Source organism: Rutilus rutilus, assembly GCF_951802725.1.
Source record: "Rutilus rutilus genome assembly, chromosome: 18".
NCBI lineage: Eukaryota > Metazoa > Chordata > Actinopteri > Cypriniformes > Leuciscidae > Rutilus > Rutilus rutilus.
This window is the reverse complement of record NC_140231.1, coordinates 14,204,968-14,221,617: the sequence shown is the minus strand read 5'-3', so window position 1 is coordinate 14,221,617 and position 16,650 is coordinate 14,204,968. Positions and strand designations below refer to the sequence as shown.

Sequence of the window (16,650 nt, the reverse complement as noted above, 5' to 3'; positions counted from 1 at the left end):
ATATTTCTAAACGCCTTCTAAAAATCTACTGTAGTTTACTGAAATTATAATGTTAAAGAACCAACAACACAAAAATGTATAATTAACTTTGGTTTTGGTGTTTCCCATTGTCAGCTTCAGAAAAATACTGATTAATGCACATCAATTAGATACAATTTATTCTGCTGCTATATTAACTATTATTATTAAGTGATATAAATATGCAAGCACACTAACACTGTTAGGGTTGGGGTTAAATGATATATGTATAACTGATTTGATATTCTACTGTTGACGATGAAAGAAATGGGAAATATTGCAGGATGCAGAAGTTCTAAATTAACAACGATTTACGGAAAGTAAATCCCGAGTAATCCCGACCCGAGTAAAGACAAAACTTGCTTGTTTGGTCTGTCTATGAGCAAACATAAGAGGAAAAACTACATCATGTTATCACAAAATGACTGTCAAACTTAACTTGACGATATCACTATGATGTCACTGCTATCATGGTAATAATGTCCATAGAAATCAGAACTGCAGCTCAATAATCTGTCAATCTACCGCATACAGTGTGTGTGTGTGTGTGCGCGTGTGTGTGTTATTAAAGAGGTCTGATATCTGATGGCATATTCAATGACACTGATATATGAGAACTTTCCATCTCATTTGATACTCTCTCAAAAAAAATGGAAGTAAACTCTTAGTCTCTAACTAATCATCATTTAGGGATGTCTGATTAAAATGTCACCGCTTTGCAACAGGAAAACAATATGATATGCGCATGAGACAAGAGCAAGTGAAGTATCAGTTTTGTTAAGGACAGTGCTATTGATTTCTGACAGAGCTCTAAAGATCTGAGATACCATAGAGCTTATAATATCTGTAGAGAAAATGATCTTGTAACATTGTGACATATTTTCAACTTTTCATCATGAAAGTGAGAGCATTTTTTACTCTTGTCAGTCAATCTATTAAATTGATGTATTGCCATTATGTCATAAATTAGGAGTCATTAGAGATAATTTGTGAAGGTCCTTGTTTGTGTGACTGCGTAATGGACAACCTTTGTGACATGAAAGCAAGCCTTTTGTAACATCTTCACATGGGTACCTCAAAGATCTATCAATACATTCACTTGTCATTCCAGTTAAAACTGTATTTAAAACTACTGGATTAATATAAAGTATACATCAAGCAGTATGTGCATTTTTATGTACAACTATCTGTATTGTTAAAACTGTTCTGTACTGTTAAAACTCATGTAGCCAATAAGATGCTCTCACATGTTTATTTTTTACCATTTTGGGAGAAGTATAATTAACATATGTGTTTATTTTTAACCATTTTGGGAGGAGTACAATTTACATATGGTAAATTTACATATGTAAAATGTACATATGTAAATGCATCTGGTTTCAACAACAAAATGCATATACACGTGTATAGTTTCATTTGGAATGCGTCTCAGACTCAGACAGAAGTGGTTTGGGTGATCGGATCTCCCAAGAAGTGATTCAGAGGGCATTTACACATGGGGCCTGATGTACAAACGTTGTGTGCGCACAAAAAGGGCATTTCACACACATATCAGGATTTATAGGTAAAAGGTTTTGGCACTTGCTATGTGAACACACACAAAAAAAACATGATTCGAAAAGATTAAATGTTTATTTAATGTTAAAATTACCGCATTGGAAATGAATGGGAGACAAATTTCATCTAGTGAAAACTTTTGGTACTGTAGCCCAATAAAATTGTACTGAAAGCAAATTTTTTGAGATATAAAAGCTCAAATTTGGAACACAACTTAGATTTATGCTTTGATTTTCTTGCCGTTATTTTAAAGTATATATTTCATGTAAAAATTGAAAATAGTAAACGTAAAATTATGTAATAAACGTATATAAACGTAAAATTATGTAATTTTTTTAAGTAAACTTTTTTTCAACTTCAGCAATAATTTGCCAAGTGTCGTCTTTGAAAAGAGAAACTTAAGTCTGTGCTCTAAAGCATTCAAGATTTATGAAAATTTCATTTTCAGGTCTATGCTTAAAAAGTGAATAAATGGATTATAACTACAGCGTAAATCAAATTTAGTACCATAAAATCCCTAAAAATACATAATATTAAGTAAAAAATATTATAGAACTAAAATATAGCCTAGTACATTCATTTCATTTTATATTTAAAAAAAAATCATTTATGACCAACATGCGAAGAGCACCAGATGTGTGCACCATCCGCATACTCTAGACCGTGTGTAAAAAAAAACACATTTCTGGCGAGAACAATGATCAATGACGCGCACTTGACTGATATTATGGCAGACAATGCTGGATTCGTTCGCTAGGTAAAACGGTCGATTGTCCGGTTTGAATATAGGTTCGATGACAATACTGTATACAATCATTGTGTTAATGTTGTGTGCAGGTAGACAGTTTCCTAATGATCCTCCTCATCTGTGATCTTCCCAACATTATGAAAAATACCAATGTATTTTGAAGGATAGAATTTGAAGGAAATGGTCAGATTTGGATGTTTTGTTTTAAAAATGTTTTGTCAATGACCCACTGAGTCAGTCAGTTGTATTTAAAATACAAAAAATAAGTAGGCCTATCAGTTTGCATTAAATGACGTAAGGCTTCATTGAGAATGAATTTTTCTTTTACCTTCTGGGCTGAGACCGGCGGTCATCTTCCCCACTGCCAGACTCCTTAAAAATAAAATAAAAAAGGAAACAGATTTATTATTCTTATTAATCTGTAGCATGACATATTTCCTCTGGTCGTAAAATTAGCTGCGTTTCCATTACCCTTCAAATTGTGCAAATTGTGCAAATTGAAATTGGGAATTTAAAATACGCCCAGTGGAAAACCAATATATTGCAAGAACGTTTTTATTGCTTACGTGAGGTTTTTCAGGCAATTCGAAAAAAGAAATATGTTGCAAAACTGCCATCCTTGCCAGTAAACGGATAGGCCTAGTTAACCGAAAAGTAAAAATGTTGTCATGGTTTACTCACTCAAATTGTTCCAACCATGTATAAATGTCTTTGTTCTGCTGTACACAAAGGAAGATATTTGTAAGAATGTTTGTAACCAAGCAGATCTTTGAAAAGTATTTATTTTTCCTACTATGGTAGTCAATGGGACCCCAGATCTGTCTGGTTACCAACATTCTTCAAAATATCTTCCTTTGTGTACAGCAAAACAAAGAAATTCATACAGGTTTGGAGTTGGTCCAACTTGAGGGTAAGTAAATGACGACAGAACTTTTGGGTGAACTATCCCTTTAATGTTTGAATAATACACCTAGCCTATGTCTTTGATTAAAAATAATAGCAAGTGCAGTGGCTGCGATATACGTAAACCAACATCCATTCCCATGGTTTTTGGAATGACTTGTAGCGAGAGGGGGGAAAAAAAGTTTTGGTCGCATAACATTGGTTAATGGAAACGTAGTCATTTCGCAATGAACATTTAGAAAATATTGCAAAGGTTTTGCGTAAATCCATAATGGAAACCCGGCTTCTGAGGCTAAACAATAAGATTTAAATGCAATGTAAAGATTAGCATCAAAATCAATCTTTAATACAGGGGTCTTTTAAAGATATCCGTTCATGCAGAGACAGATTAGTGACACCTACTAAAATCGAGTGTTTCATTTTATAAAGTTTCATAAGGTTAGATTTGGTTGAAGTTAACTTAATATTGTATTGCACATATTTTCAATTTTCACAATTTATTTAAAAAAAAAAAAAGTGTGGAGGCCCCTACTTTAATCCATACATAGTATAATAATAATCATAATACTAATTTGGTTTTTGCATACACTGATTATTTTGTGCACAAAAAAGTACTGCTGAGGCTGGCATCTTGCATTGCTATCTATTAATTGGACATCACTGAAAAATCACCCATAACTTGAACAAGTGCAATAATTGGTTCCCACATTTTGTTTGGGGAATGTCTAGTTCTGTACACCTACTCTGTCCAAGAATTCATGCAGCTTTCTTGCCAGTGATCAATACATTCTATCCAACTTATATGGCTTATTAGACCTAATTTCAAATGCTGCTAGGGTTGCAAAGGGGCGGAAAATTTCCGGTAAATTTCCATGGGAAGTTAAGCTGGGGAATTTTGGAAATATTCATTACCACGGCAACCGCTTGCGCGTCCACTCTGAAAGTAACTGTACACATAAGAGACGGATAGATACATTATTTAAGGTTATTTCTATTTGTTAGAATATTGATATATGAACTTGTTGTCAAGTAAGCCCCGTTGCGAGCATGTGCGTCTCTCTAAACTTTCAGTGTGCTGCACTGCTCTAGTTGACTTCTGCACCTTCCCCCCCGAAAATATCACGTTAATTTTGAAAACGTAATTCCTTTTGTGGATCCTCTTGGTCATTCTTCATGTTTCTTTGACAAATATCAGTGTCTCAGTCTCACGCACGCTGCACGTGAGTTAACCACGCCTACTTATTTACATGTCGCGGTATACACGGAATAAAAAAATCTGTTACAGTTGACATTTTCTTCCGCGGTAACGAAATATACCCGCATACCGCCCAGCCCTACTTATGTGGTAAATAAAGTTATGCTAGCTTATTTAGCATCTAACTACTAGATGAGTACATTTGTATGTGATATTTGCAATTTAAACATTTAATAAATATATTTCCCCATAATATCATTAAAACGTACTTCACTTTGTTTAGTCCACAGGCTCAAATGTGTGCCTTCAATAGTCTTGTGCTTTGGGCTTCTGTACATGTGATGGAGGCATGCAAAGTGCCAGTAGGGGGTGTGGTCTCAATAGCCATGCAGTAAGCAGTGTGCTATGTTCATGTGATTGAGGAATGGCATGGATATTCAAGTGTATTTGAATGGCATCTGTTTGTTTTAGTCAAGATTATGCTAAAATATACTTTCCTCAACTATATTTAAGTTCCCTATGAAGAGCCAACCCTCAACTTTGAAAATTCCCAGTTTATTCCCGTTTATTCACATAAATTCCTGTTAATTCCCTTAAATTCCCATTAATTCCCATGTTTCCATCTTTGAAAATTCCCAGAATTTTGCAACCCTAAATGCTGCACCATTTATTTGGGTCTAACACTTCAGATCAGTGCATAAACCTACATTATTATAATCAGAGCAGATGATCAAACGAAGAGATGGGGATTTCATGCTAAATGCATTTGAACGTTTTAAGAAGAGTTTGGAGTTTAAAGCCTAAAAGATTTTAAAATGAACAGTTCGCAGTAGCATGATGCAACTTTATTCCAGAACATAGACAGACAAAGCGAGAGGCACAATATTATATTAAGACAGAATATGATAAAGGCTGACAGGATATTTAGAAACTTGTTTTGTTTTATACACATGGCACAACCAGCTCAGTAAACTCTGAAGAAACTTCCCCCAGACCAGTTGTGTGACAATAACAATTCTATTGCAAAAATACAGGGGGAACATTGTTGTTTTTAATGTAACAGAGCCACATCTGTATTTGAAAAACATTGCATCAATAAGCCTGAGATTTACCATGTTCAGAAATGCACTGAATGCACCAAAAAAAGACGCGGCTATCAGATAACCAATTCATCTCAAGTTACTCATGGCAGTCAGACATTACCCAAGATGGGCATGATTTTACATAAACCCAAATGAAAGCTCAGTGTTTTGCATTATGGAAATGTTTGACTCCATGAAATCTGTGTTTGAATGAATTATTTGGTTTTAAGCAGAAAATGACTGGCAATCTAGACCTCCAAAATATTTGACTATCCAATGCATACGTTCAAATAGTTTACAGTCATACACAGTTCACATTTGTGCATTAAAGCATTGTACAGCAAACTAAGACCGGATTTGTTGCATGTATAGTATTGGTACACCATAGACATCAAACAGGAGTCTCACAAGAAGATACTCTCACATGAGATTTCTCGCAGATGTCGTCACATGATTCAAGACCAACGGAATTGCCTATAAGAGTTTGTCCACTGGTTACCTAACAGATGATTTTTAACAAACAGGTTGGAAGGAAGTCTCTTTGAAGTAACCTGGGGTTAAGTGTACTGCTCAAGAAGATAATAGTGAAAGCATATAGGCCTATTGGTTCCTAGAACCTGAATCAATCCAACCTGGAACCAAACCTACGAATTCTGTCATACTGACTCTTTACCAGCACCATCACGGCTGCAGTTTCAGTCGCTAAATAGACAACAGTGAAATATCATATGACTGTGTAGTGGTAAAAATGAATTGCTTCATCATTGCTCTTGGCCTTTATCTTTACATAAAAATTTACATTTCTCTAGGTCAAATGATGTCAAACAGGAGTATAAAGACCCACAGAAGCTGCAGGTGGTGTTAGGAAAATTTGAGACAAAAAATAGGCTAGTTTTTCTTGTAACATCTGTATTATTGCATGTAACACATTAGTATTTAACTTTATAATATTCATTCTGCTGTCTAAAGACTGGTGGAAATGATGATTTATCACACATTTTATTTCTTTTATTGACAGCCTTGCTTTTAATAGTAATAAAATAAAACAATCTGCATATAATTGAAAAACAAAAGTACAATCCCTCCTTGCTTACAACACACGTTCAAGAATAGTTTGCATTTGTGTTTTTCTAGGGAGTTTCTCCTTGAAATCATATTTATTTTGAAAAAAATATATATATATCAGTCTAGTTTTAGACGTTAATAATCCCACATGTTTACTACTCTACAGACAGCCCGTTTACTACAACTGGCTCAGTTTTTAAGGGGGCAGCTGTGTTTATTTCCTGGTTCCAAGACGACTTTCGTTTGAAGACCAATCACATCGTCATAGTAACCTTTGCATATGAATATCACTATTTGATACATTGTCAAAGAGAAGCTTTAAGTAATTTGAGCAATTATCAAACACTTCCTGTCTGTGACATGCCACTGCAAACAACCGGTAGATTTAGCAGAAAATCTCAACGGCTGAGATACAGTCCATGTCAAACGCTTGCCAGATATTTGATGAGCCATATGGACAACAATGTAATTCCGAGTCTATATTTCACGCATGCGTGTTTCTCTAGCGTCTGAGGACAAACGGACCGTAGGAAACAGCGGAAATGAACCCAAAACTACCGAGGCGGTAGAAGGTGTCGGAGAAAAAAAAAAAAGATGCGAGTCACTCACCGAAACGCACGGGCTGGATGTTGCGCTTGGAGTAGGCGACCGCTGCACAGTTACCAACGCCATTCAGGCTCCGGTAAACGGATACCTGAGAGAAACTGGTGGTGGCGAGACAGACATAATTGTGTCAGAGGAGATCAGCCGCTGCTCGCCCGTTGCTACTGCTCTCTGTCTCGCTTCCTCTCTGTGACTCCTCTGCGCATGCGCCGGAACCGCCAGCTGTCAAGATTCAGTGGCCTCAAGCCATGGTTAACTGTGTGTGTACTGAACAAGCACGTGAAATAAAGAGTTAAACAGCATTTTCAAAAGGTCCAGGTTTGGTTTCTCTTTATAATTTAGTCTATCTAAAAAACAACAACCAAATTTATATAAACTGCTATGAAATGCCTTTAAAGCTAAATTAATAGTCCACACAAAGAATGAAAATTCTGTCATAATTTACTCACCATCATGACGTTCCAAACGTGTATTGCTCTCTTCTGTGGAACATAAAATTATATATTATAAAGAATGTTGATAACCAAACAGTTTCGTTTCGCATTGACTTCCATTTTATGGACAACAAATTACAATGGGAGTCAAAGGGAACCGGAGCACTTTGATAACCAACATTCTTCAAAATATATGTTTTTCCTCACATGAGGTTGAGTAAATGATTATAACAGCATTTTCATTTTGGTATGATCTATCCCTTTAAAGCTTCCAACTATGGTTAATTGGTTAATAATAGCTTTACATTTTCATGGTTAAAGTAATTAAATTACAGTAATTAATTACTTAGTAATGCATTACACTCAACAACAACAACACACACACATCTCTCTGTTTTCTCAGATAATGTGCAGACAGGAAATGGGTTTACAGACAAGCTGTGACTTTTCTTTTCATTTGCTGGTAACCTCCACTCCCACACTGCTGCTTCACACATGCCAAAGCAAATGCAACTCAGTTCTTTGTAGGTCATGTGATACTCTGAAAGATGAATAGATGGTAGGCCTACAGTTTATTTTGCTTCATGACCAATGTGAAGCCACCCAAAGCATTTGACACACACAACTTCATTTGAAGAGGAAACTTCCTCATACCTTATTTTACTCTATTTGCCTCTGACCATTCAACCAAATCCAGCGTTTACCTAAATCTCTCTGAATGGCATTAACAGCGAGAGTAGAGAGAGTAGAGAAAATGAGATTATGATTACTGCAGGTGTAACAGAGTTTGGGTTAACGCTGAGATACAATACAAAGAGTGCCATCCACTTTAAGTAAATCATTTAACATTCAAATCAGGTATGGCACAGTAGGACACATTACAGAAAGAAAACCTGTTCACATACAGAAATCGGCAAAAATGTCTACTCTTATTTTTAAATGGACAAAAATAATTTATGGATGTATAACTATATACATAATAGAAATAAAGAACTGCTGTACCTAATTACAAATTATACAAAAAGTGGACCCGACTTTTAACCAGATCAGCCTTTGCAATAGGCCTATATACATGGTCTTACATAATAGACACCTAGCCTAGAATCAAATATGTATAGTACTTATACAAATATAATAGTAGCTATACTGTCTGTTCTGTGAGAATGACTGCAACTTGCCAGGGGTGTGGTTCTTGATGATTTAGGGTTTTATTAAAGAGATTGTCACCATCTAGTGGCAGCCTGTTCTGTATCTACTCGAACAGTTTCATTCCTTTTTTTTTTTTTTTTTTTTTTTGCATAGGCCTACAAGAAAAACTTGACTATGGACATGCATTAAATGTATCCTATTAAAATAATCATTTTAATAATTATTAATAATATGCAACAAATGTTTATCTCTCACTTTGCTTAAATTATTTCCTTTACATGCCTATCTAAACATTTAATTTTCCTTTGATTGAGAATTTTAGCAGATACTAGTGAAATGATAAAACAAATTTCTATACCGTCGGTAGAAATTTGTTTTCACTAGGCTATCTGCATGTGCCTTATTACTTTGTGAATTCAGTTACTAAACATGATTAAACTCCATTAATGTACAATTATAATCACGTTTCTATATATTTTCTATTTGTGAAACGTTTTATGGACACTCCCAAAAGAAATGGGTCAAGTTGATGGTAAAAACAAGCAGTATCGTTCGATTCGTATACGGTACTTTCACAAAAACGTAAACGTAATCAATATGACTAATTTGTGATCACACATATGGTATTTTAATTTATCGTTGTTTTTTTTAAATAATTGTGATTAATTACAATTCGATTCTGCTTTGTTGCTTTAACGTCGTATTGATCTTAAAGTTATCGAATCTGCTGTACGCCAGATAGTTTTGGAAGCAAGATGGCGACCTCTGGTAAACAGTAAGTGCCTTAATTCTAACTTACAGTTATTTCGTCCCCTTACACAAGACATATGAAGAAATTATAGTTTATAATAATGGAGATGGAATGATGATTGTGTGTGCATGTTGTTAAAGAGTATCTTGATAAGAACAAGCTAATCAAAATAGTCCGAGCCTCTGAGCTAATGCTGCTATCCCCAAAACACACGTGAATACAATAATATTAGCCACATTATAAATCATAAATAAATTGTATTTACATGTTGCATTTAACTAAAATCTCTAATAGCTTTTTTTGTAGCTAACTGTCCTTATATGAAATTGGGAGTGGTTTGCTTGGCTACCACTGCTGAGAAAAAAACAACTAAAACCAGCCTACGCTGTTTAGCTGGTCTTTGCTGGTTTAAACTGGACATAGCTGGTTTAAGATGGTCAAAACAAAACCAGTGTTTGGGTGCTTTTAGCTGGTCAAAACCCCAACCATTTATGATCAGGCTGTGAGATCGACAGCCAACCAGCTTAAGCTGATTTTAGCTGGTTTATCTTTCTCCCCAGCAGAGACAATGGTTATATCTAGCCTATATATATATATATATATATATATATGTATATGAAGAGCTCAGATGCAAAAGCCTCTAAGTGCCATTTGAAATTTTCTTCTAGAATTATCATTTTTATCAAGCTCGTATATTTAAGTTCAGTAATTTTACTTAAATGGCAATGAAGATGACCTATTAATTGTCATTTAAGTGAAATTAACTAAACTTAACCATTACTTACAATGGATACTAAGTCGTATTCATACTGTCTTGTGTGCATTTAAGGTATGGGCTCATTTTGCCTCAGAAGAGTGCATCAAAATCTGCCCTTCTCTCCCGCCCCTCTGTGTTTGGAGATGATTCTGATGATGAGGTAACAGCTTCTATGAATCTGAATTTGACTTTCTCTACACTTAAATCAGTGCACTGTAATAAAACACAATCTCTTATATTGTAGACCTCTGTTGGGGAGAGCTTGAAGAAGGAGGCAGCCAAAAAGAAGATGATGAAGCAGGTGAGCATGGAATCTATGGCACCCCAACAACCGTTGGATAATTATTCCAGGTTAATGGTGTTGAAATTATTTTGTTATACATCCCACCTCAGACCCGTCTTGAGATGCAAAAGGCACTTCAAGAGGACAGCACCGTCTATGAATATGACAACGTGTATGATGATATTCAGAAAGAGAGACTGGAAAGCAATAAAAAATTGCTAGGTGGCACAGATAAAAAGGTATATTTTAAAATTTTATAACAAAAAAAGTTGCTTTGTTCATTCAATAGACATTCTTAAGACCAATTCACTCCTAGAATGATAACTATAACTATATAAGCAGCATCCACACTAATGGATGATATTGTTGTGTTTATTATAAGCATGTTACAGTTTTGTCGCCTGCTACTTTAAATGGTGGAGCTCTTTAAAGCAGGATGGATTCTGATTGGCTGTCTATGTTTTTAGCATTCAGTAGCTGGAAAAAAATGGTTCTGAAAGGGATTTCAGTGAAATCATTTCTCTTTGTTGTTATCGTCATAGTGTGGATTTCCCTATTCTCATAGAATTAGAACTATTATTAAAACTTTATATTTATTGTTCTAGTTATTGTTCTTGGTGTGGATGAACCTTGAGTTTAAATCAATATAATCTGTATAGCTGTTGTATTACTATATAATGCTTTGAAATAATTTTTTAAAGTAGCACCTGATCAATAGCTAATTGTTCACTTCAACATTTTCAGCCCAAGTATATTAACCAGCTGATCCGTGCAGTGGAGGAGAGAAAGAAGGAACAAGAACGTCGTGACGAGAGGAAAATTCAGAAGGAAAGAGAAGCAGAGGGCGAGATGTTTGCTGATAAAGAGGCTTTCGTCACCTCAGCTTATCGCCAGAAGCTTAAAGAAAGACAGGAAGAGTTGGAGAGAGAGAAGAGGGAAGCAGCGTTAGAAGGTGAGTTCTTGAAGTGTAATGCAGTGTTGTTATGAGTATTAAAATGGACATACTTAATAGTTTTCTTTTTCATTTTTAGCTGCACTGGATGTCAAGAAGCAGAAGGATCTCAGTGGATTTTATCGACATCTTCTCAATCAGACAGTCGGAGAAGAGGCAGTTCCTGATCGTAGTGCTCAAAGGTGAGGCATATCCACCTTATCTTGCAATGCGGAAGCAAGATATTTTTTTATTTGCGCTACACACCAGAGTTTATGACTATGATAATAATATCAGTGTTTATGATTATGATCAAGCTCTGTTTTTTGACTGCTAAAATAACTGGAAGTGGCTGACACCAGAATCCTTGCAGATGATAAAAAAGTTCAAAATGGCTGCACCTGCTCTTACATTACATAAGTGGATATGTTTATCATAGATAAGTGCAAAACAAGCAGGAACTTCAAGCATAAAGTGTATGAAAACACAATTACATACCCCAGGTTAACGTTAAATTGTTACAGGTAAATGGTCTTTCGTGCAGTTCTGCTCATAAGTTTACAAACCCCTTGTAAAACATGCAATATGCTTAACATAAAAAAAAAATTAATAATTAAAAGCTTACATAAAAATAGAATAGTAAATAAGTATTTTGGATTAAGAACCTGACTGTAATTAAGGTTATTTTCTGTATGTTGGTAACACATAAATGAACATTTAATTTCATTTAAATTCATGTGAGATGCGAGTTCAGTTCAAACGGCATCATATATCTGAAAAGGTTAAAAGGATAGTTCACCTAACAATGAAACTTCTGTCATCATTTACTCACCTTCAAGTTGTTCCAAACGTGTATGAGTTTCCTCCTTCTGAACACAAAAGATATTTTGAAGAATATGGGTAACAATACAATGGAAGTCAGTGGGGTCCGTCAACTGTTTGGTTACTGAAATTCTTCAAAATAACTACTTTTTTTGTTCAGCAGAAGAAAAATTCAAATTGAGGGTGAGTAAATGATGACAGAATTTTCATTTTTGGGTGAACTATCCCTTTAACTATTTTATTCTTTGTTACCTGTCGCATTTTAAATTGCTAAGTATTTGAAAGTTTGAAAGCTCTAATAAAATGATTAATCTTCAACTTGAAATTGTTTTAGAGAGGAAAAAGCCACAAGCTCTGCAGCAGCAGAAAGGTCACCGACCCCGGAGCCCACACTGAAACAAAGAGAGAGCGAGGCTGAATCCCACAGTGATGAGGACCAGAGCGATAACAGAGCAGTGTTCAATAAAACAACCACAAGCGGCAACCACTCAAAACGCCAATACAGACAAAAATCCCCTCATTCAGACAGTGGTGATGAGCAAGACCGGGAGAGGAAAGAGGTTAGAGACAGAAGTCTCAAAGATAGAGACAGGGATAGGACAAAGGAGAAAGAGAGGACGAGAGACAGAGATAGAGAGGACAAGCACAGTCATAGAAAGGAGGACAGGGACCGCAGAAGAGAGAGGGAACGAGACAGGGACAGAGAAGAGGATAGAGGCCGAGACAGGAGGGAAAGGGACAGAGACGACAGACATGGTAAGAGGGACAGACGAAACAGCAGTCCAAAAGACAGAGAACGGGAGCGGAAAGGAGAGCAAGATCGAGACAGAAGAGACAACAGCCCAAAGGACAGAGAACGGGACCGCAAAGGAGAGCGAGATCTGAGGGACAGAGAAAGCCAGAAAATGGATGGAGAAAGCCAAAAAATGGACAGCAAAGGGAAAATCGGGGATGAAGAAAAGATAAGCGAGGGGAAAACTGACATTGCTAAAGAAGAAGAAAAGATAATGGAAACTGAAGATAAAGGTGAAGATAAAGGTGAAGCAAAACAGGAACCTAGTAAATTTGCAAAACGCAGCTGTGACCAGACTGTAAATTCAGCCAGAGAGAGATACTTGGCTCGGCAAATTACTCGTTTTGCGGCGAAGCCCTACATTGAAAAAGAAGACGACTAGCAAATGGATTGACCGTTATATCTCACTTTTGAAGACATTGTATGTTTCCCTCTTTGAAACAGGAAATATTGGTTTGGTAAAGGCAAATCATTGAAATAATTTAAGAACATAGGGAGAATTGAGCTTGTTAGGTGCTTTTTTTTGTGTGAATTTCACTTTAAATGTATAATTGTCCATTGGTGTTAATAAAATAAACTCAAATGGTACCAATTGTGGCAAAGCTTTTTAGGGGCCGTTTACATGACATCGTTTTGAATTAAAAACGGAAAACTTGTGCGTTCTGGCCCAGCGGCAACCTTCCGTCTCTCTCTTGAATCCAACATGGAAGTGACTTAAACTGCAATTCATTGACTGGCCACTAGAGACAGGCTCCAAAAGAGTCATTCCCATAGAACCCCCATGTTAAAATGCCAAACTTTACAGCAGAAAACGGTTTACAGCCTTGTATAAAACATGGTTTTGGAATCAATATTTCTTTATTATTTTCATGGCTGTGTTGAATAGGTATAGTTGACAACATTGTCATCTGTATGCGAAAAATACTTCAGTTTTTAGCACATCATTGTCGTTTAATCATACCACCAGCAAAAGCCATTTTGTAACATGTTTTTTTGTGCTCTTCAAGGTATTGGACTTACTTGAGGCTTTTAATCAACAGAAAAGGGGAAGGGCAATTAATTAGCCACTTCACCTTTATTTAAAGGTGATATTTCCCCATTGTATACAACATGCACAGATCACGATCTCCTTCCTCAACATTGACGGAAATTTCCGTCATTTGTGCGAAAATGCTTCCCACCACTGATGGAATTTTCCGGCTTTGTTTTTTCACTGATATATGCTAGGGGGCGCTATAACATCTTCTGAATACTGAATTTCCTGATCAAAACAAATGCGAAGATGGAGAAACAAGCGATCTCAGATGTAATTTGCATATGTAAAGTAACGAGATCAACGTTCAACAGCATATAAATTAAAACTGCCTGTTACCGAATGAAATGTCAATCCAGGACGAGCTATAGGACTGCGCAAGCATTAGGGGTGTTGAACTACAAATATATTGATCATTCTTCTGAATTCTCAGCTTTTTGCTCAAAATGTTGCTTTATTAATGAAACCTACCCACATTCAAGTGTTGAATACATGAAGCTAGAATAAAACTGATTGTTGAAAAGCAGAGGGTCTGTTCTTTTTGATACTATTTGAAAATATTGTGGGTGCCATGAAAATTGGGAAAAAAGGGGAAGAGAAAACACTGACGGTGAAAGTTAAAAGGGCTATATAGTTCACCCAAAAATGAAAAATGTCTCGTTTACTCTCAAGTCGTTCCAAACCTGTAGAATGTCTTCTGTACACAAAGGAAGATATTTTGAAGAATGCCAGTAACCAAAGAGTTGATGGACCCCATTGACTTCCATAGTATGCCCCACAACTGTTTGGTTACCCATATTCTTCAAAATATCTTTACTTTAAGCAAAATAAATCCATACAGGTTTGAACAACTTGAGCGAGTCATTTTTGGGTGACATCCCTTTAAGGTGTTAACACATCTGCATTGTAGGCAACAATTTCCCCTGACAGAAACAAAGTAGAAAACACAAAATATGTGAACAAACAACTTTTATTGGATTGAGGTTTTTCTTAAAGTTACAATACAAAAATTCATAATACACAAAAGCAAGTCTAAAAGCAGCAGTCGTCTCAATCCCCTTCGTTTGAAATCTGGTGGGCAAAAAAAACAACCACTTAAGATTCACATTTGCGGGCCATATTTCTGAAAAGCTTAACATTTTGTTTAGAGTCAGAAAACCGTTTATCACCACTGATCAATCTGACGGTAATTCCAGCTATCAGTTTAGGTTTCATCATTATAAAGAACTCAGGCAGTATTTAAATAACATTCCAGTAAAACTCACCAGAAATGTATTAAGTCCTCGTAGAATATCTGCAAAAGACAGATAGTTAAGGAGCAGATAATACATGTGGATGTGGGAAGTACTTATTCCACATTTAGTGTGCTCAGAAAACCGATTATCACCACTGATCAATCTGACGGTAATTCCAGCTATCAGTTTAGGTTTCATCATTATAAAGAAATCGGGCAGTATTTAAATAACATTTCTGCATAACTCACCAGAAATTTGTGAAGTCCTCGTAGAATAGCTGCAAAAGACAGACAGATTGTTAAGGAACAGATCATACATGTGGGAAGTAACGTTACTTCCACATTAAGCGTGCTCAGAAAACCGATCATCACCACTGAACCATCTGACGGTAATTCCAGCTATTTCAGTTTAGATTTCATCACAACACAGTATGAAAGCACATTATTATAAACTGGGTCCATTGCGTCTTACCATAACCAGTCGTATATTTTTTCGAAACTTCTCTGAACACATATTCACTGCGTCGCAACTTCAGAACAGAAAGACCTAACACGCGTGCGCCTCGTGATTTATATACACGAGTCGCTTGATGACGTAGTCCTTCCTGTTCTTCTGGTATTGAAAACACTATGCGCGATCTGCTCATTTTCGCCAACTACTGGATTCATTTATAACCTAGAATTCGTACCTCAGGTCGTATTTTCGTTGATTCTTTTGGGGGCATTGATTTCCTTTTGAGGTGTGACTTAGTTTGTTACTTACTAAAATGTAAATTGTCATCTTTTCATAGTCAGGTAGGCTATTATTATATCGGAAACTGATATACAAGCACTATTTCCCCCCACATGGTTGAATAAGTGTATCCTTATTAATAGGAAATCTGTGTTCTTTCAGGACTGGATGGATAAAGGTGTCTGGTCCATTGTACACATTATGGATGGGGAAGGAAATGTCCTTATAACTTATAACTATAGTTATGAAAATTTTTGTGAAAAATACCATATTATTTGTACTCGTGTTATTATTTGTGTTTCTTTGTTAAAAGCTGTTCCTGATGGTTTGGTTCCGCTGGTTAAAGGTGCATAGTGTTATTCACCTGTGATTACAAGACTGAGTCATTAAATAATTTCTGGTCTTAATTTTGTGAAGGAGAGCTGTAAGATTAAAGTTTTAAGAACATTTGTAAATACAGAGACTCCTTCTAAAGTTAGAAAGAGACCCCTTGTTTTTGATTTTCCTAAAAAATAAAGTGGTTCAAATTAGAACAAGATTTATCACTTTCCAAAGGTAA

At 35.9% G+C, this 16,650-nt stretch overlaps 2 protein-coding genes and 1 long non-coding RNA gene across 4 annotated transcripts in view; 1 reads left to right on the top strand and 2 right to left on the bottom strand.

Annotated features, from left to right (window-relative positions):
* Positions 1–7,380, bottom strand: part of ssh2b (slingshot protein phosphatase 2b) — a 32,393-nt gene extending 25,013 nt beyond the window's left edge. Inside the window, exons 1-2 of the mRNA XM_084387477.1 lie at positions 7,178–7,380; positions 2,652–2,695 (exon numbers count right to left, since the gene is read on the bottom strand). Of these exons, the coding sequence (XP_084243603.1) occupies positions 2,652–2,695; positions 7,178–7,240 (107 nt within the window). The 5' untranslated portion in view covers positions 7,241–7,380. The remainder of the gene's footprint in view (positions 1–2,651; positions 2,696–7,177) is intronic.
* Positions 7,381–9,347: 1,967 nt separating this feature from the next.
* On the top strand, positions 9,348–13,679 carry nsrp1 (nuclear speckle splicing regulatory protein 1). Its single transcript, XM_084387487.1, has 7 exons — positions 9,348–9,529; positions 10,335–10,422; positions 10,507–10,563; positions 10,656–10,784; positions 11,290–11,497; positions 11,577–11,679; positions 12,633–13,679. The coding sequence occupies exons 1-7, from the start codon at positions 9,510–9,512 to the stop codon at positions 13,471–13,473; spliced, it is 1,446 nt and encodes a 481-aa protein (XP_084243613.1). The 5' UTR covers positions 9,348–9,509; the 3' UTR covers positions 13,474–13,679.
* A 1,397-nt stretch (positions 13,680–15,076) lies between these two features.
* Positions 15,077–15,925, bottom strand: LOC311277252. 2 transcript variants are annotated; one of them, XR_014625189.1, is made up of 4 exons: positions 15,831–15,925; positions 15,608–15,636; positions 15,390–15,418; positions 15,077–15,195 (listed from the first exon to the last, which is right to left on the bottom strand). It is a non-coding gene; the product is annotated as an uncharacterized lncRNA (long non-coding RNA). The 2 variants fall into 2 exon arrangements; XR_014625190.1 differs by having other exon boundaries at positions 15,390–15,898.
* Positions 15,926–16,650: the final 725 nt, after the last annotated feature.

Coding starts and splice junctions, on each gene's coding strand:
- nsrp1 (XM_084387487.1), top strand. CDS start 9,510: ATGGCGACCTCTGGTAAACA. Junction 9,530..10,334: donor ATGGCGACCTCTGGTAAACA/GTAAGTGCCTTA, acceptor TGTGCATTTAAG/GTATGGGCTCATTTTGCCTC. Junction 11,680..12,632: donor CCTGATCGTAGTGCTCAAAG/GTGAGGCATATC, acceptor AAATTGTTTTAG/AGAGGAAAAAGCCACAAGCT.